This window comes from Pipra filicauda, unplaced genomic scaffold, assembly GCF_003945595.2.
Source record: "Pipra filicauda isolate LSUMZ 115617 unplaced genomic scaffold, ASM394559v2 scaffold3_size10097308_pilon, whole genome shotgun sequence".
Lineage (NCBI taxonomy): Eukaryota > Metazoa > Chordata > Aves > Passeriformes > Pipridae > Pipra > Pipra filicauda.
Window position 1 is genome coordinate 8,927,037 of NW_024104532.1, and position 23,793 is coordinate 8,950,829.

The following is a 23,793-nucleotide window of genomic DNA, read 5'->3' on the forward strand; positions in this document are numbered from 1 at the left end:
AGATATTAAACTCTGTGCTTGGAAACCACAATCCTGATTTTACACATGAAACTTGTTCTTAGTCTTGAAGCACTCCCAGCCTAAATATGTGCTATTTCTGTGGACAAGACAAGATGGAATAGTCATGGTAAAAGGTTCCTGATGGAAAGTGTTTGCTCTGTGCTCAGACCTTAAGGGAAGTTACAAACTGGTGAAATATGATGTTAGAATGCTAAATTCAAGTGTCAGATTTACTCCTGTCCTGCTGAAGCTGAAAATGGATGTTTGTCAATTTGAAGCAAAAATTGTGGAGGGTAGTGGGTGACTTCTTTGTAAGTGTAGAAAAGCTCATGCTCAGCCTGGGAGTGAAGGGCTGTGTCTGTCTTGTCTGATTTCATTTGCTGAACGCCTCTGAAAGTTATTTTACATCTCTAAACTCTAAACAGATTGAGCTGTAAGGGAGCAGAGCTTTGTTCAGGGCAGGTTGACTCCTCCATGAAATGCAACTCCTCAACCCACCAGGCTGTTCCAGCTGCTTGAGAAACAACAAATAGGTGAAGACAAAGCTGGGAAGGGAATCTTTCTATCCATGATCTTTCATTAAAATGAAAAATCACAATTAAATATCCTGTTCTTCATGAAGACTTTTAAGAAAAATGACAGTGCTGCTGTTTTATATGAACAGGTAAAAATTCAGAGACAATATCTTTTTATAACTAGTTAGGCACGTTAGAACTTCCTGGTTCTTATAATCCATGCTGGCTTTATTGTGTTTAAGAAAGAAAATAAGTAGCTCAAGTCAGCTCAAACCTCCATCTGTCCCCAAGGTTGAACATGTGAGGAAATCTGTGTTCAACTGTTGTCTGAGATAACAGTTTGTTGCCTGAGAACTGAAGAGTTCCCCTTGGATTTTCAATAAATGAAATCAGCCTCTCACCCACCCTGAGGTTTGGTACCTGTGAAATATCCATCAGAACTGTGCTCATGTTCACATTTACTCTGTGAGATCTGAGGGGGGGATCCTTAATTCAGAGCACTGGAACATAAATTTTATAGATATCTTTCCAGAAGTTAAGAAATCCTGTTGGGACTGCGTGATATTTTCACATAAGGTTTGTCAGTGGCCTTGCTGAGTGATTTCACCCTGATTTCATGAGAAAAAAGTGGCAACTGAACATAAAGAATTGATCTTTTATGAATAGTTTACTACTCATAAAAGTGGAGCTGTAATATTTAAAAAATAGAACAGGATTCTTGCTGAGGCTCTTAATTAGAAATTGTTTGAATATGCAAAACACTTCATTAGTTATTACATCCAAATCATACCTAGTAGTCCTCCTGTTACAGAAAAGTGAAATTAGGAGCTGGCTCAGCAACACTTCAGGAATTTTTTTCAAATTCAGTCTAAGTGGAAGGTAGCCAAGGAAACCAACTGGAAACATGGATTTTTACTAAAAGGTGAGTCTCAAAATGAAACGAGGTAGTGCTTGTATTTCTTATAAAGGGCAGAGCAGGGACTGCACATGAAGGGAAAACAGGCAGGAAAGACAGGTAAGATTATTAGGATAACAAATGGTTTCGGTGTTGCATGTCTGTGGGATTTTCCTTGCTTACCCTTCCCATCTTGCAGTAGCTTACAGGTTAATCATATAAATAGCCAGAACATGGGGTCTTAAAGCAAGTGAATATTGAAGAAATCTATCTTTTTGAGGGAGAAATTCTGTTACCTGGATCACTGTGATTTTTCTAGAGTGTTTTGTGTGTGAATGTTCCCAAACAAGGTACAAAGGATGATGAGTTGTTGTTGTTGTTGTTCTGCTTGTCTTTTTCTAAATTGAGGAGGACATGAAATTTCAATTACAAAATATTAACTGTTTTTTGGTGCTTGCTGAATTTATTTTTTTATAAGAACCTCAACAGTGTGACTGTTTTGATTTATTTTGTATCTTGGAATATTGAGTGAAGTGTTCTTTAGAGATTTTCATTGCTCTGCTCTGGAAAACGTGCCCAATCCCTGCGTGGTGCAATGGAACAGCTCCACAGTGTATTGAAGAGCATCCCCACCTATCTATAGGTGGGGGAATGTGTATATCATATCCAGCAGGTCTGCCTTTAAGAGATAAGCAGGAATTAAATGAAAATAGAAGTTTTCTTCAGCCCTCATCCTCACTTTTTGCCCCTGGGATGGACACTGGGAGATGTCTTCGCTCCAGCTCTGGGGGTGAGGGTGATGCACAATCACTGTCCTTACAGCAGGTCCTGTTTGGCTGGACAAGAAAGGAATTTTTGGACTTTCTGCCATAGATGGGAATTGTTTCCTTCTTCCTGAGGTACAATTCTAAGCCCACTTATGCCAGAGCAGGGTTCAGTTTGGAGAACTGTCCATGTCAGCAGCTTGACCTGGTACTTTTGCTCTTCAGCTCCTCTCCTGAAAGAGCTCAAACATGGAATCTAAGGGAGTTTTTCATTGGGCTGTTTGTTTGTTTGTCTTCTGTCATGTGTGTGCTATAAAATTACCACCGAGGTTGTGGTGAGCTCTAAAAAGACAGTTTTTATTTGCTCATTCGGGGGAAATTTACTGTGTTCTCAACTAAGTGTAAAGTCCCTCTTTAGGAGCACAGGAGTTCAGAGCATTCTCTGCCCCTTTCTGGGAGAGTCTGACAGTGTCTGTGTGCAGATCCCCTGCTCATGGGAACACCTTGGCCCGGTGCTGCCTGCTGGGGAGGGCATCTGCCAGCCAAAGCTCCCCCACTAATCTTATTGCCATGACATCAGCTGGTCCTGAGGTCAGTAATCACTGCTGGGATTTAGAATAAATGCTGGGGTCTTTGAACAACCTCCTGTGCCTTGGGGATCCTGACTCACAAGGTATTTATGGTTGGGATAGAGGATGCCAGGGAGGGGAGAGGTAGGAAAGTTCTTCAGACAGATTTTATTTCTACTGCATGGAGAGTTTACTTTTAAAAAGCCAACAACCTGTGGTGGGTATCCCACCAAAAAGATCTTAATTCCCTACTGGGTTTTCATATTTTTGAGGAGGAAAATGAGTTAAATCTGTGTTTGTACACCATGCACACACAACCCTGAGGATCTCCACACACAACCTCTCCACAGAGGGTGGAGGAAAGGGAACCCTTCTCGTGGCTGGTGGACTCTGAGGGGATACTCCCAAATATAGGAGGGTCCCAGTTTGTAAGGGAAATGACATCACTTACAGCTGACAGAAAACATCACTGGATATAATACTCAAATGTTCATGCACAGTTAATAATGAAAGAATTATCTGGTATGATAGTTAAGCTGTAGATAAGATATACAGACGTAGCTGATGGTATTAAGTTGTCTGTTTAGAGTTTTTTGCAATGGTATGTGGAAGCTTATCACAGTTTCTTGTCACAAAATGCCTGGGTAGGTCTACAGCTTAAAACTTTGTAAAGAGACTTGTTAAACTCATCCTGCCAAACAATCCAAGCTCTACAGTAAAATCTCTCTTGTTAAGTTTCCACTTACTCATTTAGAAAAGTCTAAACTGCTACAGCCACTTCCTTTGTCAGTTTGTTGCTGCACTTTTCAATATATTCGTGGCTGGTAAATGAAGCTTTTAAGGGAGCAAAACCAAAATGCAACACAAATATATGACTCAGTAATTCGAATCTACGTTTTGAGACAGCTACAGCTGAGTAGAGCAAGTGCATATTTTGAAATCTAAAATGTGGTAGTCAGCAGTAACCTTAATTTGCATGAACATTTCAGGCAAAAAGTAAGAGCACACACATCCCCCACATCTCCCAAACACCTCAGTGGAAATGTCTTTAAATGTCATGGTAACTTAGCAGGGGTTTGACCATCTTTCACTTCTTGAAAAGAAACCACTCAGAATGTAACTACCCATATACTATACACACATCTACTATTTAATTTCAATTTTGTGTGCAGTTCTCTGAGCATCACTGAGGGAGTGTCTTCAAGATTCTCTTGAATAAATGGCTGAATCTGGAGAGCAGAGCCTCACTTCAAAGTTATTCTTTATTTCCCCCTCCCCTTGTGTTGAATTGTTCAAGCCCTGCTCTATCCACTCAGGAGGAGGAACAGCTGGGAACGTCTCTTCATGTTTAAAAAAAAAAATAATTAAGAACCAGTAAGTCCAGTAAGCCTCTTACATCTGAGATTCCTTCTAATTTCTGTTCCAGAAATATAGCAAATATAAAAAACCCAGGAAACATAATTTATGGAATACATGTAAAGTGATGAGGATGAATCTATTCAGCTCTACACTCCTACCTTAGGCATTTTCCTGAAAGGCAATTTACTTGGAGCCTTTAAACACAATTCGAAGTAAAATGTTTAAATAAAACTTGTCCCCAGTGTACGTTTTGGCCTAGCAGAGATTTAATATCCTGCTTTAGAAGCCTGGGTGGAGGGAGAAAAAGGAAGGGGGGAACATACTGAAGGTGGGCTCTGCTTTATAAATCAGTGTTCCCCTGTCCAAAATGCTTCCAGTTTGGCTGGACTGGGACACTGGTAGAATGGCAGAGAGCTCTGCTGACCAACACCTTTCCTGCCCCAAGCAGGTCGTGTTCAGTGCCAGTGTTCCTGTTCCTACCTGCACAGCTTTGAGTTTCACCTCCATATTTTAATACTTTCCTGGTGTGATTTAACTCCAATAACCACTTCTACTCTCTAATGCTGTTGTTCAAGTTTATAACCAAGCCCATGAAGAAAAAAAAAAATTACAGAGGCACATGGTAACCATAGCAGCCCACATCCTGTAGCCCTAGAACATCAGAACTGGTAAGGAGGCTTATTTTCTTGAATTCTCTCTGAAAGTGCTGTTTCTTAACCACATAGAGATAAGCTTCTGATTAGAACACTCTTAAAATCCACTGCTCCTGTGTTCTTTTCAGTCATACAGAGAATACAGAGAACTATGAAACAGTTTCATGTTAAATTGAAGCCTCTAAACCCAGGAAAGGGTTCAGGAAATTCAGTTTCTATAGGCAACTCTGTGCCCTTTCTCATCAGTGTAGCCATAAATTTCTGTAAACTCTGTGCTCAAATCCCTTGAGCCAGTAGACAAACAATTCTCCAGCACTGTGAATGTGTATTTATTCAAGACCTGCATCTTAAATCCTGTGCAGAGCAGGTGATGAAGAGCTTGTTCCCACATGCCTGCTGAGTTTTCTGTGGGGTTTGTTGATTATTTTTTGTTTGTTTTCACCACCTTTCCATTCTCACAAGCAAAGAGACGAATTAATGGTGACAAATGGAGCTTCTTGATAGAATTATGGTTCTGCTTGTCTATCATAGTGTGCTTATCCCAGTATCAGTCTTAGTAACCATGTTTGGTTTTCAGTTTAATTGTAGTGTATGGCTGTATTGAGACATAGTATTTTCATCCTTTAATTTTTCAGCTATATACAATTTCAAAGGCACAGGAATACCTCAACTACCTCTTCAGATTGGTGATGTGGTCCATATCTTGGAGTCCTGTGAAGGTAAGTCACTTGCCTTCAACTATAGGTTTCTTCATGAATGACACAATCACTTCACAGCAATTCCCTCTGTTACATCAGCAGTTGTCTAATACTCTTATTTTTAGTGGTGGTAGTGATCTATTTTGAGGAAGAACCTATTCTTTTTTGAAGAGCCAAAATTAGACATATCACAGTACATGTGGTTTTTTGGGAAGCCATTACCAAATGAGGAAGTCATCAAGGTGAACGTAGAGTTTGTGAAGTCTGTGCCAGCTTTGTAACATACATGATGGAAGGGACATTAAGTTTTGATGGAGCACAGTTTTTGCCTCTAAACTAAATATTTGTTGCTAGGAGAGACATTCAGCACCCTTGTTATATAAGAAGGAAATCTAGTATGTTAAAGAAATGAGGGTCTGCATGATAGAAACATTTCTGAGAACCATCCAACTTGCAGAACATGGAAAGCAGCAAAAGTCCAAGTCAAGTTGTTCATGACAGACAGTCAATACCTTCACAATCTGACTGAATTCTTTCTAAATGTGCCAGAGCTACTGAAGTTTTTATTAGCATACATAACTCACAGCAGTTAGGCATCTCTGAGTGTCATTGTAACAGTAATGATGAAGTGATGTTCTCGACCAGGTTAAAAAAAAAAATTAAAAAAATTATAAAGTGCTCAAAGCTTTGCAAAATGTATTGTGAAATTATCTTCTTCAGCCTATTTCTGCTGATCCAATGGGTCTGTTGTGTCTTACCAACTGCAGTTATGCTCAGGAAGGGTCAGCTGCTGCATCACACAGTCACAGACACAGCCTGGTGTTGAAAGGCACTTGGTACCTTGTGGTCACAGGGCTGCAAAGGCTCTGAAGCCGTTTGAGCCCAGCCCACTCCCCTGCAGAGAGCTCTGGGCTGTTCTGTGTGGAAACAACAAAGAATTTGAGAGAGGAGCATCTGAGAAACCACATTTCCAATACATTGGAGCACATGGTTTTTCTTCTACTTGTAAAATTCAGTATCTCTAAGCAGCAGTGAAAACACTGATGTCGCTCCTTAGACAGGCAGCAGATGAATCTCTCAAAGTCACAAGTAATGATCCACGGCCTCTCCTAAAATATGCAAGGTCTGCAGAATTCTTTAAGCCTCTATTCTAAGCATTTTGGCTCTGGAAAAAACACGTGGGCAAAGCAGAAACCTCCTCAGCCCTGTGCTCCGTGCTAGTTGCAGAAATAGCACTGAAGGTTTCTGATCTCTGTAGTACGTTTGTTGTCAGCCCAGAGAGTTGAGTGCTGATCTCATGGGGTTATATTTTGTATAAAGTCTTTTCTGAATCCCCTACCCTTGATACCTTGTCTTATGAAATATTGTTTGCCAATGAAGAAGCGGAATCTTTCACGTTGTGTGAATGAAGTTCATCTGTTATCAGATATCTTAAAAATATGCTGCCAGCTGCAGCTGGTGAGTAACCAACAGTGACAGGTTTTTTCCTGTGCTCATTTTATGTCCTATTTTAGTTGGTTTTGCGTGCAAAAAATATATGCACAGAACGTACGTGTGCTGTCACAGCAAATGGGAGGAAATAGATTTTACACACCTGATTGTAAACTGAGGCTATGTGCAAATAATTCAGTCTTAGAAGTAAGATGGAATTTCGTTGTTGACAAAGACAGTGAGGGAAAGAGTACCAGTGCAAAAAAACCTGAAAAAAAAATATGTCCTGAGTCTTTTTTTGAGGTCAGTCATCCTCCTGCGACTTTTAACATCACCTTTCTGACAGCACTGTTTGGGCTTTATTTTTTTTTTCTTATGTTTTGGTTTTATGGCTGAAATACCTGTGCTGTCTTAGAAATGGTGATAGGGAAAAAGTGGTAGGGAAGAGATCATAACTGTTCATGAAATTATCATTAGAAAACGTATACCTTTAGTCATAAAATACTCTGCTTGGGATGAAAACATGTAGTATTTAACAGAGTTAAACAGTGTTGCTGTGGAGATGATCTTGCATGTTGGGTGTGTGCACAGTGGTCACGGCCTCTGCTGTAATTCAGGGAGGTTGAACTCTGCATTTTACAGTTTTTTGTAGAAGTTTATTGTGACTTAACCGTGGAATAGGTGGAATAAAATCTGATTTGGTGTTTTAGTTGCCACTACTGCAATACAGCACCCCTGCCTTCCAGGAGGGGTTTCTGGTTATGAATGGAGCACAAGCCAAATAACAGTCCTGCACTGTCTTGAGGTTCTAACTTGAACTTTACGCCAGGAAACTGCTTATTCAAGCTGAGTCTAAAAGCTATAATTCCTCATGGCAGAAAGGTGGCTTAGCTCTTATTACATGCAAGGAAAATGGATATGTAACAACCCTGTGCTGTACTGAGTTAATCCTACACCCAGAACACAATCAGAGGAGCTTCATGGGCTGTCCATTCCCATGGGCCATCTTGGCTGAGATAGATATCTAAGTGTCTGTGATAAATATTACACTGCAAAACAACCCATCCTACCTTTTTAATGTGAGTGTGGGGATGTGAAATCCAGTGTAAGATTATCTGTGCTTACTATGCAAGACTTGAAAGTCGACCATATAATCATATTTGCTAAAATTCCAGTCATGCTTAATGTGCTTTCTGGTGCTCACTTTAATCTGTGTATGCATGAAGTAACCTTTAATTTTTACAAACATTATGCTAGATATTTCTCACATGAAATAAAACCCATGGCTTTATTGTGTGTGTTTTAATGCATGGTTTTGTTGTCATACCAAGTGACCTTTCTTCCTTTTAGATTGGTACAAGGGTTACCTGGTGAGATACAAAGGAGCAGAGGTAAGATCACACCGTTCATCCCTATGGGACTATTTTTAACAAGTCAACCCCTGAAGTGGGTTTTTTATTCTCTCTTAGTAGATTGTCCTATCCTGATCTTTCAGGTCAGCTCTGTCCACTCTCTCTTCTTTCAAGATGAATAAAATGATCAGCATTCATCCTGGACAGTTGGTAAATAGGTGAGGATTGGGAGAAAAGCAGATCAATGAAGAAGAAATTACTGTGTCTTCAGGTTAACAGACACCATTTGAATTAAATTTTGAGTAAATTTACTGCTAGATGTGTTTGTTTCTGTACTTTTTCTAAGGATTCTTTAGGCTACTTACAATATAAACAACTTCCATGAGACTTAAATTCCTAAATATTTCTACTGTACAAAAATCATATTAGTTAAAAAAACCTCAGTATTCTCATACCTAAAGATGGAAAGGCACAGATGAATAGCTTTTACCCTGAGTATAGTGACTGCTGAGTTAAATACCAAGAAAGTTATTTCTTAGTTTAAAATGAATTTTTCTAGAAGAAAAACATTTTTTTATTTTAGTAGCTTGCTCTTAACACAAGGGTTTTTTTTAAGGAGCAGCAATGCAAAGGCATTTGAAGTTAGAGACTCGTGCCTGTATTACAGCAAAAGTTTACTGCAAGTTGCTTCTCTGTATCTTGGAAAAAGGATGTACAAAACCTTCACAGCCTCTTTAAAAGGAAGCAGAGGGACAGAGATTATGCCAACAGAAAAAAAACCAGAATAGTGTGAAGTTCTCAAATTGTCCATTATTTTTTTTTTCTCTTTTGTATTCAGTGGTCTGTAGGTATTAGAAATGACTTCGATTAACTTAGAGAAACTCCTTTGTGTCTGTTTACAAACTATATGATAGCTGAAAGATTTCCTTTCCTTTTGGAAGCATTAGATGCTCGAGTTGTTGTTTCATTTCATTGCTCAGTGACTCCTCATCCTACAAGACAGAGGAATGAGGGATTGTTTGTGGGAATTATGAACCATGTCCAGACTTGCCCCTGTTGTTTCTCCCATTCCATGAGCTCCAGCACACCTGCACAGGATGTTTGCTTCCCTTTCTAGCTCACCCCAGAGAAGGCAAGAGCAGGGTAGTGATAAAGGAGTTTGCCATAAGTTCTTGACCCAGCACAATATTTCAATGTATTTCAGTATTTCAGACACCCAAGGTAGTGACTATCACCTGGTTTTCTGCCATACTTGAGGGTGGACATGACAGAGTGACAAACCATCCTCCCCAATACCACACCTGTGTCTTCATTCCTCCTTTGATGTTTCTTTTGAATCAAAATGCTGTTGCCATTTATTCTACATAATATTTTTATTTTAATTGATTAAAATGTAATCTAAAAACTAAAAAGGGAAAATATTTACCAGAACCGATCACTTCCTTTTAACTAATTGCTAATATTGCTAAGGGGCTTCAAGATCAATTCTTTAAGAAGTATTATTAATTTAATGTACCGAGATATCACTAAATTTAGTATTAGTGTGACCTTCTTCTATTACTTGGCTTCTTCATGGAATCTTTTGAACTTAAATCTTAATGAAAAAATGTGGAATTGATAAGACGTGATTGTGTTTTGATTAAGATCCAGTGCTTAAAATAAAAAGGCTATAGAAGTTGAAATCTAACTCGGAGAAAGGCTTTGTAAAGTAGCACATATGTTATTGAATTATTGTGGGACTTGAAGTACCACAAGTCAGCTGTTGAACAGAGAAGAATCCAAGAAGAACCTGGCTTAACTACCAAGAAGAGATTTGCAGATTCATGTGACAAAATGTTTCTTTAATGAATTTAAATTGTATGGTATTGACTTGTATTTAATTGTTTCCTGGGGGAAGAGTGTGGAAGGTGGTGTTTCTTATAAAGAAAGTTAATCCTATGCACTTTGTATTTGCAGAGAAGGATATGACAAAAATTCTATTATTTGTCTGTCAAACAGGAATGCATTTATTTGAATAAAAAACATTTTTTTGTGTAAAAAACTAGATAGCCAAGAGTTAATTGGGATATTACCATTTATGTGATTAAAGTTTATGTTCATAGTCATGGCTGTTACTTAAATGTTCTTGGCCTTATTTTTTTTTTTCCTTCAACAGGGAATATTTCCTAAATCCTTCATCCACATCAAGGAAGCGACTGTTGAAAAGAAAAGGTATTGAATTTATCTGTTGTATCACATTAAGGGTCCTGCCTGCTAGAGAATGAGTTTTAAGGCATTTATAAAGCCCAACCACAGTAACTATAATACACACCTGTGAAACACAGACTCTCTTTGTGTTATGGTTTCTTCTTTTTCCTAGACACACAGAAAACATAATACCTGCTGAAATTCCTCTAGTTCAAGAAGTTACCACTACTCTCTGGGAATGGGGAAGCATCTGGAAGCAGCTCTATGTGGTAGGACACTTTACACACCGTTCATGGCCTGATAGTCAGTCCTATTTATGCAGAGTGTCCAAATCTGTGTGTTTTCCTTGATGCAGGACAGGGGCTGGGTGGGTTTAAGGAATTGCTTCCTTACTGCTTAGATAATTACCATTTTCCTCAGTGGCTTTAAATGGCTTTAAATCTGGTCCAACCATCCACCTGGCAGTGGTGGTGCTGGGTTCAGGGTTGGACTGGGGGGTCTTGGAGGTCCCTTCCAAACTTGATGATCCTGTGATTCTGTGAATGGAAAGGCTGAGGGGTGTTGTAACTTCATGGCAGTTGTTTCAACATTGAGTATCCTGGGCATGATAAATTTTTCATAATTTTGATTTGTAGAGGTGAAAAGTTTCCAGGTAGGAGTATAAAGCATAACCAAGATGCACTTGAAAAAGATTTGTGATGTTCTTGGAATGCTACAACAAAGGTTGTTCAAGGGTTACTGGGAGCATGTAGCTATTAACAATTGGCAATTTCAGGAATTGTGCTGACTGATCCAGGATCCCAGCCATTGGATTTTCCTTTTTTTTTTCTGTTGAATCAAGGAAAGCTTGAATATGGTGTAGTTTTCTGAAACATGTCACTTGTGAAATGTGCCACTTCTTGTTAAAGTCAACAATGAAAACCCTTCTTGTTTCAGTGAATGACACTAAAACTGCTTTAGTGACTTCTGTGTGTTCTCTCATTTTTCTCTTAAATGTCTTAATACCACAATCAAATGTTGTTGTTCCCAAAATGACCTTACCAGTCCCTCATACAGAAGTAAATTGCTTCTGTGATGTTTTCTCTTGATGAGACTTTTAAAGAATCTTAAAACAGCACAACTAAATAAAACAAAAATGACAGCATCCCCGTACAAACTACTTAAATTTCATGTCATTTCTTTATGGTCACATGGGAGATTCTGTCCTTAACAGCTTATGGGATGAGAAGAGGAAGGAAGCCGGGCTCTTTACTTTACCTGCTTCCTGCAATAATTTAGCATTAAATATGGGACATATTTAATTTTCAAGACCAATGTTGCACTTCAACTTGAAGCCTGAAACTTCTTTTTTTCTCTTCTGTCTCAGACAAACAAGAAGGAGAGGTTCCAGCAGGTGCAGTCCATGATGTTTGACCTGATGGAGTGGCGCTCACAGCTCCTGTCCGGGACTTTGCCGAAAGATGAGCTCAAAGAACTCAAACAGAAAGTCACTTCCAAAATTGATTATGGTAACAGGTAAGTGGCCTACGCTGCTTCTGGAAAACCTGATTTATTTTAAAGCCCATCATCGAAGAGATGATGACAAAGTTTTCATGTTTGCAGTTTTGTAACTCAAAAATCTGATTCACGTTGAATCTTCCTTTTCAAACCTCTCCCTCTTACTCCTGGGATGATAGTGGATACTGTGGTGAGGTTTCTCATAATAAAGTGCCTTTTCAAAGTATTAATTTCTTTGTTAATTATAAATATATGAGCTTGTTGATTGCAAAGATTTGGTGTCAGATAACTGGCCTTTATATACACATATCAGTGTGCTCAGGACTGAAAACTTGTCCACCCTTTACAAACACAGTCTATGTTTGCAGTGTTATGTGACCCTCAAAAGTGGTGCTGACAGACCATGGTAAGTCTGCAAACACACACATCCACACCCAATCCACTGGGGAATTTCCAGGCAGAATTCTGGTTCTGATAATAAAAGTGAAACTACCAGGGACAGAATAGTTATTTGACAAAACATCTCGTCTCCTTCTTGCTAATGAAAGGTCACCACAACACAACATATTTTTTGACAAAAAAAGTGCTGCTGGTGGTGTTCCACCATCTGATAAAGGAAGAGAGTTAGAACTTGATAAACAAATCTTTGTAGTATTGGTTTTACAGGCAATGGGATCTGCTTATAAACTCTACTTAGCTATTTTAAGTGACTGTGGTGGTTGTGGCCTGAAGGTCTCTGTGCAGCTGAAAGTCTTCTTTTAGCTTCTAAAGTACCTGTGGCTACACATAAGCAATGACCACAAGATGTTACGAAACTCTGAACTTGTTCACTGTGATTTGGATGCAAATTTCTGATTAATTTTATTCACACAGAACAGACTGTGGGATATACTGTGTCCTATTACACTGGGTGGAGCTGAATGGTCACTCCAAGACAGGGTTTGCTTTGAAAGACTCCAGTCAAAGCTTTGATTAAGACAACTGATTAACACTTATTTGCCTTCAGATTTTTTTCCACACTCTTCTTTCCACGTTATGAGACGGTGAACTGCTTCCTTTGGAACTGTAGGGGTCAAGGGGGTGTTTAAAATTATTTGAGATTGCACAGAGGAATAGTGAAAGCTGGCCAGTGTTTGTAAACACCTGGAAGGGGGGGGTTGGGTCGTGTTGTGTGAAGGAAATTTGCCAAACTGTGGAGAAGGAATAAAGGGCAACAACAATCCTCTCTGTGGGAGAGGAGGTTGAACACCAAATCAGGAGGGATTGTGGATTATCATGTAAAATGGTGGAGATATTTTATATTCTGACACAGAATGCTTCAAACAGCAGCAGCAGTGCTGGAAGGGCAGCCAGAATACTCCAAAAATTGGGAAAAGTACAGTACAGCACAAAGAAGGCCAATTTTAGAGGGGGACAGAGGATTGAGAACCTAGACAGGGATGAAAGGCTGTCTCTTGACATGAAGATACAGTGGACAAGATATGTAGGATCTATGGAGGTAAGACTTGAGGTTTTAGTGTTGAAGGGAAGAAAAAGAGTGGAGAGAATAAAGACATTTGTATGAGAGCAAGGCAGAACAGAGCACAGCAGTGAGTTAAGTAACAGGGCTGGGAGGGTGAGAGAGCAACATAAAAGCAGAAGGTAACAGGAAAATTCTGCTCGTCTTAATTACAAATGTTGTACATTAAAAAGCAAAGTGATGAGGACTGTTAAAGTCACTGAACAGGGTGAACCTATTTTATGTTTTAATGCTTTACCTTTTAATGCTTTGGTGACATTATTATAAATTTCTAAATACTGTACAACAGCTTGAAAACAAAATCATCTGGTTTAGTTAAATTTTTCTTTGGGGAAATACAGTTGCATTTATTTAGACTTTATTACTTTAAAACTTCAAGTCTTTCCTTGTGTGTTACATTTCTAAGCTTTCTTTATAGAGAGAGAAATTACCCAACCATTATTTGTATTTTCACAGAATCCTTGAGCTCGACCTGATAGTTAGAGATGAAGATGGGAATATCTTGGATCCAGACAAAACCAGTGTCATCAGCCTATTTCATGCCCATGAAGAGGCCACTAATAAAATCACTGAGCGAATCAAGGAGGAAATGGTAGGAATGTCTGGGAAACTTAATGCTTCCTTTCCTAAAATCCAACCCAAAAACTAGTCTAAGGGCTGAAGGATGTAACCTTCTGCCATAAAAGATGGAAACTTTTGCCTCTGACTTTAGGAGTAGATTCATATTCATGTGGTGTGAACACAGCTAAGCCTCAAATTGAGTTACTTGTGTCTGTGCACTGGATTTGGGCTGTAGCTGGGCTGAAAGCCTCTGTCTGAAGCTGGTTCTAAATCCATTCTTGGATTTCTGTATGGAAATACATCTCCTCTTTCCATCTGTGGAGCTGAGTAGTCCTGTGGACTACTCAGTGGGCTGAATTGCACCGTGAGTAGTTGCACACTTGGAGTTCAGCTGCACACTGTGAGTAACCACAGCTGGTTTTACGAGGTCTTGTGACAGCACTAGTTGGTTGCTAATGTTACTGCCTGCTAGTTAGTCTGATGAAGCTGAATTTAAGCTCACTGAAGAGGCACTGAGGTGAACTCAGCATAATCTTGTGGACACCAGAAGTTTGTGTGCCAGAGCAAAGCTGACGAGTGCATAAATTTCATCTTCTAAATTGCAAAGCAGGTGACTACACGCCCTTGACCTTTTTCTGCATTAAATCTCTTCAGGGATTTTTAAGCCTCTTTGGTTCTTTTCTCCATTTATGAGAAAGTAAACTGTAAAAAAGCAATAAAACACTTGGGAGAAAACAGTTGGGTTGTCATGACACTTCAAGAACGCCCATGACAAACCACTGCAAAAAGCCTTTTGAGTTGTTCTCAACAGTGTCACTAAACCAATGTTGCTCCCCACACATCAAAATGTAATTAACATATATAAGGAACTATAAGGAAACATAGGGAAAATATAAGGACAATATAAGGAAAATTAAACTTGGGGATCTGCAATGGACTGTGGTGACTTGCTTTAAAAATAGAGGCAAACAATGGGTTTAGGCCATCAAGTGTTAAGTAGCTGCTTCTTGGGGTATAGGTAGAATTCAGGAGCCTATTTTTGAGTCAGTGAACCTGCTCAGCTGTGTCTTGGTTTCAGCATGTTATTTGTCTCCTCTTCAAAGAGACTTATTTCATTTTGCTGGTGCTTCCAGCACACTGAAAGCCCGTCATGATGTGGATTGCAGACCTTCTGCTATGTCTTGCTGTGTCCAAAATTAATTCTTTCAGACTTACAGGCTTGCCTCTGTACTGACATCTTTAAAAGTGGTGAAATTGTTTCCCCCTTTATGTAATTGGCTGGTGGCTGAAGAACTGAACTTACAGGGGAGTCATAGAACATCTCAAGGTGGAAAAATCATAAGGAACATCAAGTCCAACTCCCTACTCTCTCCTAAAGGGTTTTAAGTTGCTGCAGCATAGCAAAAACACTGTTAAGCATTTTAGGCACAGTATTTTACCAAAATTTGAGAAATGGACTTCAGAGTAGTTCCACTGAAAGCAGCCTGGGGGAGGTAAGGTTTTGAATATATTCATACACAAGAGTGAAACTTAATCTGGCTCTTTTCTCCTGAGTGAAAGCAAATTTAAGATTCTCAAAATAGGAAGGTTCCTGGAGGTGAAGGAAGAAGGGAAGAAAAACAGTTTAGCTATTGTATTGCCTGGAAAAAAACAATAAAATAAACCCTGTTCCATTTCTGAAAGGAGAGCCCTGCTGGGAAATAAGTTTACAATCCCATACAAAGGAAGATCTTATCATACCAAGTCCTCTAAGTGATTTAAGGCTTCTCTGTCATTAACTTTGTCATTATTTGCACATGGGGTGCCCCCCTGGTCTGGGTTCAGTGTTTTCCAGAACCAAGTCTGAGCTTTTTATCTCCCTGTGTGCAGGGAGGGCTCAGAGAAGGAAGGTGGGATCTTCAATATCTCTGTCACTTCTCCACTTCTGACCTGGTGACTCTCCAGCTTCCTTGCAGAAGGGGATGTTAACCCCTGCTGAAGCCTGGTGGAGGGTCAGAACCTTATTTGCTCATCGTGTCTGCCTTATTAAGCAAAGCTTTGAGAGCAACGTAAAGGGCAATTCCTATTTGCTGGAAACAAGCATTTTAATCCAAACTTCCTACGATTTTTCAAGATTCACTTTTTATGATGTGTAACAGTTAAACTGCTTGTAGTATCCCACCATTTTAATTCATGGATGCAGCTAATGATTTTCCTCCTTCTGAGTAGTCCAAGGATCAGCCAGACTATGCATCGTATTCCCGAATGTCTTCATCCCCCACCCACAGCCTCTATGTGTTTGTGAGGAACTTTGTTTGCCGGATTGGAGAGGATGCAGAACTCTTCATGTCACTCTACGACCCACAGAAATCAACAATTATCAGGTAAACTTTCCTCTTTTCACTGGAGAAGAGTAGCAAAAGCAGCCAGCCCAGAGGAAGTAAAGTAATTGCCACCGTGCTAATAATGCAGGGAATGTAGAAATAAAAGGGATAAAACCAAAAGCAAAGTGAAGTGTGGACAAAACTAGTTGCTGGCTCTACTCAAGGATTGTAGGTTTCCAAATATTTAGATCCTGGATTGAACGTTGCGGAAGTTTGGAGAAGCCTGAGCCTGTAGCAAATTTAAGAGATTATTGTTGGTGGGGAATATTGTGGTGTCTGGAGTCAAGTGCTGAAAGAGGGAGAGTGGAAAAAAATGAGAGAAAACTATAAATTCCAAGACAGATTATGTTTCTGTTGAGTATTTCCACCAAACAGACTATGATAATGGTGATGTTTTCTAAAAAAAAAAAAAAAAAAAAAAAAGTGTCAATTTGTGTTATGTTCAAGTTATTTTTTCCAAGCTTAGTGCTGATATTTGTACAGTGTTTTTCTTGTCTTTTTAGTCTGGTATTAGATTTAAACCATCACCCCAGAGTGCCTGTTTATGCAGCTTTTGTTCTGTACCGTGTAAGGGAGGAATTTTTAAATCACATGACAATGAGATATTTCTCTTCCAAACAGTGAGAATTACTTGGTGAGATGGGGGAGCCGAGGCTTTCCAAAGGAAATAGATATGCTCAACAACCTGAAAGTGGTGTTCACAGTAAGTGTTTTCCAGTTTACTTCTTATTGGCAAATCCAATTGTCTCTTCTCTGTGGTCACTGCCAGAACTCCTGCAGAATGGACAAGGGGAAGAAGGAAACAAGAGACAATCTTGGAAACAGAGCAAGACTCTGAATGCTTTAATGTGCCAGTGCTTCAGTGGCCTTTCTTCAAAAGAATTTGTTACCTCTTAGATTTGCTGATGACTTGATATTTTTATCTGCTGTGTCTCTTGATTGCTACTATTTTCTGTATTTATCTTACCTTATATTTTCTTCAAATTTTATCCTTTCAAATTCATCCTTTGTGCTCAGAGTGTTCTGTTCGTTGGAGGTGTTTTTGTTTGGTTTGGTTTTGTTAGTTGTTGGTTTTTTTTCCCCTGTTGATTTCTAAGACTCAGTTTCTTACTGGAGGTCCTGTTTCAATGTCACAGCTTGGTTTTTTTCCTCAAGTAATACTTCAATTCTTTTCTGTTTCTACCTTAGGATCTCGGAAATAAAGACTTGAGCAGAGACAAAATTTATTTAGTGTGTCAAATAGTCCGAGTTGGGAAGATGGATCTGAGGGACAGTAATTCCAAGAAATACACCCAAGGGCTCCGGAGGCCTTTTGGGGTGGCAGGTACCTGAAGTCTCCTGTGCTGGAGCTCAAGCAGGACCCAAGGGATATTTGCCAGCCCTGGACTGTGGAATCTCTACCAAGACACCTCAGAACACAAACCAGCTCTATCAACTACCTTCTGGGGTTTTTTTTAAGTCCATAAAGACTTAAAAACTACGTTTTAGTTCAAGTCAGAAATGTGCTTTTGGATTTAATGTTGCTATTATTATTGATTAGTTATTTATTATTAATTATATGATAATGCAATTATTAAGTATATAATTAAGTACACAATAATACAAGTAATTGTTATTAATTTTTAATTATATTATTATTAATTTCCTGGCTATATAACTTCCTGCTAAGTGCAAATGAAAGCACAGTGGCAGAGTTTAATGATAGAATTCCTTGCAAATGAAATCAAGCCCATGATTCTGTCCCCAAAGCATCACCAATGCACTCATACCTGTATTCCAAAACTAGTCTGAATTCTCCCTTTTTTCAAGGTTTGTAGTGTGGACTTTGCACTAAATGCTCTGCCCCACAAACCTGCCCCTGTTGGGCTGCACTGCTTGCTAGTGAAAATCCATATTTCTCAAGAGGAACAAGAACATCATCCATAGATAAAAAGAGCCCTTTTGCAGTGCTATTATATATTTTAATGATTTTTCTTTTCTTCCTCTAGTCATGGATATTACAGATATCATAAAAGGGAAAGCTGAAAGTGATGAAGAAAAGCAGCACTTCATTCCCTTTCACCCGTAAGACACTCCTAGATCTCTTTGATAAGCACAAGAATATTTATCTGTCTCTTTAGCTGCAACAACCTGAAATGGTTGAAGAATAAGTTTTCCTTTTAATAATTTTATGCTGTAACAATGTTCATTATTTAAGTATGACTTGAAAAGGCATTTAGGACATGACAGGGATTCCACAGCATGTTAAATAAATGTATAATTCTATGAATGTGCTCCTTCAGACAGCTGGTACCACATCCCATTTCACAAACCCAAGCCAAATAGTTACCCCTACTCCACAGTAAGTTTTACAAGCAAGGGTAGCTACTAATTTATGAGCTTGGTTCTGTGTTGAATTTGAGAAAAATCTGAGAAAAAAATGGGTTTCCTTTAAAAAGTAATAGAATTATCACATATTATTTTCAAAAGAAATGCAGACCAGCTGCCTAAAACTGTGATGCTCACAGATCCAATGCAGAGATTCCAGTATTTACTGGGAAGATCTTTGTGCATCCCACCTAGCACTGCTGCCATGTGCTGTGGAGGATAAATTTAATTCTGGAAGACCCAGCTATGACACACTGGTTTATTATTTTTCTTGTTTCCAAATTGATCCAACATGTTTGTTGGGTGAGAATTTCTTTCTAAGCTCAGAAGCAGCTGATAAAAATTCCAAGTTCATTTCTCTAGCTGTTGATCAGGGAGAGTGGAGGGGCTGGAGGGGCAGGTTGGTGGGGGTGTTCACATGGTCACTCTGGCCCCAAATGCCATCCTTAGCTGGTCACTGGATCTTTTTCATTTCTGTGTGCACAGAACTGAAAGGGAGTGGGCTGGAACTTGAGGGAGAGAAAATGAAATTATAGAACATATCACAAGAGGGTCCAGTCCAGCAAAGAAGACTGAGGCTGTTTGTCATTTATGTTCTGGTCTGATCTATTTAGCACTTAATTCCTAACAGACATTGTTGTTTCTCCTGCAGGGTGGTGGCTGAGAATGATTTTTTGCACAGCCTCCTAAGCAAAATCACTGCTTCAAAAGGGGACAGTGGGGGACAAGGTAAAGTGCATTTCTATTATTTTCTTTTAAATAACAAGGTGGGTTTGTGACACTTCATTTTATATTGTTTACCTTTTAAACAAATTGGTTTATGTTAGAGCTGTAGCACCACCACGGTGGTGGGTCAACTTTGAAGCTGGAAGTGAAGAATCATGAGTTTGTTGCAGAATCTTAGAGGCTGATTAAACTAGTAGAGGCACTTTTGGATTGCAGGGCTTTTGCTTTCATCTACAGGAAGTGAGGAAAGTGAATTCTTATCCCTGCTTTGCTGGGTGGAAGAGGCAATCATTTGAAGACAGGTTATTTTTTTCCCTACCAGAAATGCAATCTTTCCCCCCCCCCCTTTTTTTTTTTTTTTTTTTTGCTATTAACAGGTGTCTGGGTGACTGTGAAAATGCTGGTTGGAGATGTGATTCAGACCAGAAAGGACTACCCACACCTGGTGGACAGAACCACTGTTGTTGCTAGAAAGCTGGGATTCCCTGAAATCATCATGCCAGGTAGGAGGTGCTTTGTTCTGGAATAGGAAGGGACTTTTTCCTCTCATTCCCTCTTTTAATGAGCAGCAGCTGCAGCCTTGCTTAGTTCTGTAAGGGGTAACTCAGAGGCTCTTTAGAATTCACTCTACTATTGTTCCAATATTAGAGGCTTATATAAAACAGTGAAATCCTTGGAAAATATTTGCTGGCACTGAAACAGAAAAAATAAAATCAAGACAGTGAGGGATAATCCTGTCTCCTTGTACATTGTTTTCATGTCCTGCCAGTAGATTATGGTGGGTGTCACTTCAATTTTTAATTACCCTTGTTTTTATTGTGACTTATCGCTGTCCTTTGCTAAGAATAAACATACGAGTTTACAATCTCTTTATTTTTTTTTTATTTATGACAAGATATCTTCCAATTGAAATCCCTCTCTCTGCAGCGCTTCTTTTTTTGAAAAAAAAAAACAACCAACCAACCAACTTAAGCCTTTCCCTCCTAACCTAAGTAAAATTTCGATACTTTTTAAAGTCGTAGGAATTCGTTGACAGGAGAAAATTAAACCTCGAAGCTCCCTCTAGAAAGAGAGCTGAGAATTTGGGGAAAATTCCTACTGGATCATCCTCCACCTCACCAGCAGGTGTCGGGGCAGGACGAGAATTGCTTCGAGTCCCTCCGAGAGCTCCTCATTGTTGCGTTCGTCATCACATCGTAGTTTCTCTTTAGCTAAGAATAAAAACTTAAAAATTATGTTCAGATGGAAAATAATAAATTTTTATCTGTTTCACCGCAAAAAAAGGAGATACCTGTGGGAAGTTCAGTTGACCCTTTGCTCTCACAGCATTTTAATTGATTTTTAACCTTTTGATTTGTTTTTTAGGAGATATAAGAAATGACATATATATTACACTGCTGTATGGAGATTTTGATAAATACAATAAAACAACTCAGAGGAATGTGGAAGTGATCATGTGTGTCTGTGATGAAGAAGGAAAAGTGTTGCCAGTAAGTCTTCTTTTTTTCTTTTTTTCTGTATGAAAAACATACAGAAACATGAGTTGTGTTTTTGAAGTAAGACTTAACTTTACTTACACATTTTTAGAAAATACCATTATTCAAAGACTTGCTAATCCCTAACTTGTGTCAGCTTATGACATCTTGTGACAGACAAGTTTTATGATGTTTAAAGTGATCTATCTATTAAAGCCCTATAAATGTCTTCCATAAAACTGTAACAAGGAATAACATTGAATGACCTATTTAAGCTGTGCCAAGGAACAAATGCTGATTCTGACAATTACTGCATTCTTACTCTGGGGTTTTTCTTGTGGGAATTCCCGGAGGAATTCAACTTGCACATTAAAATGTCAGAAGTACCATTTCTGCTAATAACAAACCCTTGATTCGTGCCAGGATTTGTGTCATTGTCCCTTGAATTCAGTACATGGCAAAGAATGAATTAAGTGGCGACAATCAGACATGCAACATAAATGTTTGCAGTGTCTTTTTGCTTGTCTATTCCTATTTTGAAGATCTTTTCTTTTCCTTGGGGGTTTATCACCAGTTTGGTATTCAGGGGGATTTTTGACCTTTCCTTTTCTGAGCTTTGTGTTGTTGTGATCATGAGGATGAAATCATAATGACACTCCCTGAGACAAAATAAAGATGGAGTAACTCACCGTGGTTCACAACTTGCAGAAATGTTTTTATGACCTAAAATGTAACTTTAAAGCTCGAGTGAAGAGAACCCTAAACCCACATAATGCTTAAGGTTCACACAACAAATTGTAACTCTGGTTACAAAACACTACCTGTACCTATGGCAGCACCCAAGCATGACTTGCATGCACACAAATTATTCTGTATTCTGTCTAATCACAGTTAATATGCTTAAAATACATAGACACCAAAGTATTCCTTAAAGAATTGAAGCTATTACAATGCATTAAATCTTGCATTCCAGTATTCTCTATGTTCAGTTCTGCAAATAGTAGGAGAAAGTGGATTTGTCACATTGTGTATGAGCTGAAACACCACACCAGCTTTCTGTGGGTAAAGTGCCTTAGACATGTTTAAGCAACATGTTGAGGAGTCAGTTGAAATGCTGTTGATTGCAAGTAATAAAACAAGTAATTGGTTTTCCCTTTTAGCATCTAAAAAAACCCCCAGCCAATAATTGATATTAATTTCAATGTTTCCCGTTATCCAGATATATGTTCACTACGCAGGAAACTGTTTAGGTATCAAAACAGTTTCAGTGACAGAACCAGCCCTGGTTTTACTGTTGTACAAGTAACTTTTGTTCCAAGTGAATGTCACAGGATACTTTCAAACAAGTGGGTGCATAAACCTTGAACAATCTCTGCTCAGGCAGATGAGACCCAGCTTTCTGCTGTTAAATCACTGTGACCAGACTGTACAAATCATCTCCAGGCAGCAGCATCACACCCTTCTGCTCACAGGGCACCCTGGGGTTTGAAGCAGGCTTCTGACACTGCTTCCTTCATGCACTTCAGGTTCATGTCTGGTGCCTGGTGAGGTGTCAGGGATCTTGCTGCTCCAGTGATCAGCATTACAGGTCAGCCAAACTAGGCAGATGCAGGTCAAGTATCTTCACAGAGTCACTAAAAACCCCTGAATTCCTTGGTTGCCACAGCTTTTGACCTTGACCAAACCTTTAACTTGCATCTTAGTTCTGATAGTCTTTAGACAGTGGGAAAATTTGAAGTGTTTGATATCTGTGCCTATACAATGTTCAGTTTGGAAGGCAGCTCTGGTGGCAGCCAAGCCCTTCCGAGATTCTGCTGGAATAGAGCATTTTAAAGTAAATGGAGTAAAAAATAGAATAATGAAGCTAGATTTATTTCTTTTCCCTTTGTGTGTTTCTTGTACTAATTGAGGTGATGTCTTGGTTACTTAAATTCATCAGTTGGAGAAATCAAATCTGTTGCACGTTCCTCACACCGCTCTTCGAGTCTGCTGTGTGACCCCTGTAAAACGCGATTACACTGGCCCTGCCCACAGATCGGGGCAAATGTTTATTGTCATTGTGTTCACAGGCTTGGAAAACGCTGTATCTTCACATCAACGCTTCCCCTCTGTTGGTGCTGTCATTGCTGTTTAATTTTAAATGAGGCCACGTCTGAATTCAAACCGGCTGGGAGGGCAGGATGCTGAGCCTGGGGCTGAGCTGAGCCTGAGCCTGGGCTGGGCTGAGCCTGGGCTGGGCTGAGCCTGGGGCTGAGCTGAGCCTGAGCTGGGCTGAGCTGAGCCGGGGCTGGGATGAGCCTGGGGCTGAGCTGAGCCTGAGCTGGGCTGAGCTGAGCCTGGGCTGGGATGAGCCTGAGCTGGGATGAGCCTGAGCTGAGCCTGAGCTGGGCGCGGTCGCTGCGTTGAAGCCGCATCCCGGAGCCGCTTGGGGATTCCCGGGTCGGGACTGCCGAGGGAGGCGCTTTTCGGCGATTCCTTGGTTTTGCTCAAGTTACAAAAATCCCCACAAATTAACGAGGCACTAAGCGCTGTTTTCCCCCTCCTTTTATCAGAACGCCGTGTGTCTGGGCGCGGGGGACAAGCCCGTGAGCGAGTACAGATCAGTGGTTTACTATCAGGTCAAACAGCCGCGTTGGATGGAGACCCTGAAGGTACCGCTTGGATGCTTCTCACTCTTCTCACTTCAGAGTATCTCACGCAGAAAGGTTGCACAGCATCAGCTTTTTCTAAAGAACATCTTGGCCCTGATACAGCTGAAGGAAGGAGCCTTAGTCATACATCAGTTATTAGAGATACACAATCACCCAGCCTTGAAATTTGGCCTAGAAAATGATGCTGGGATGAGATCAGCTCAGATAACCT

The 23,793-nt window shown here is 39.7% G+C and overlaps 1 protein-coding gene across 1 annotated transcript in view; it reads left to right on the forward strand.

Annotated features, from left to right (window-relative positions):
- The window catches only part of DOCK2 (dedicator of cytokinesis 2), a 164,451-nt gene that overhangs the window by 2,166 nt on the left and 138,492 nt on the right, over positions 1–23,793 (forward strand). Inside the window, exons 2-15 of the mRNA XM_039385240.1 lie at positions 5,391–5,474; positions 8,235–8,275; positions 10,392–10,447; positions 10,596–10,692; positions 11,790–11,938; positions 13,896–14,031; positions 16,209–16,363; positions 16,985–17,066; positions 17,552–17,687; positions 18,352–18,427; positions 19,383–19,459; positions 19,834–19,959; positions 20,822–20,946; positions 23,484–23,582. Of these exons, the coding sequence (XP_039241174.1) occupies positions 5,391–5,474; positions 8,235–8,275; positions 10,392–10,447; positions 10,596–10,692; positions 11,790–11,938; positions 13,896–14,031; positions 16,209–16,363; positions 16,985–17,066; positions 17,552–17,687; positions 18,352–18,427; positions 19,383–19,459; positions 19,834–19,959; positions 20,822–20,946; positions 23,484–23,582 (1,439 nt within the window). The remainder of the gene's footprint in view (positions 1–5,390; positions 5,475–8,234; positions 8,276–10,391; positions 10,448–10,595; positions 10,693–11,789; positions 11,939–13,895; positions 14,032–16,208; positions 16,364–16,984; positions 17,067–17,551; positions 17,688–18,351; positions 18,428–19,382; positions 19,460–19,833; positions 19,960–20,821; positions 20,947–23,483; positions 23,583–23,793) is intronic.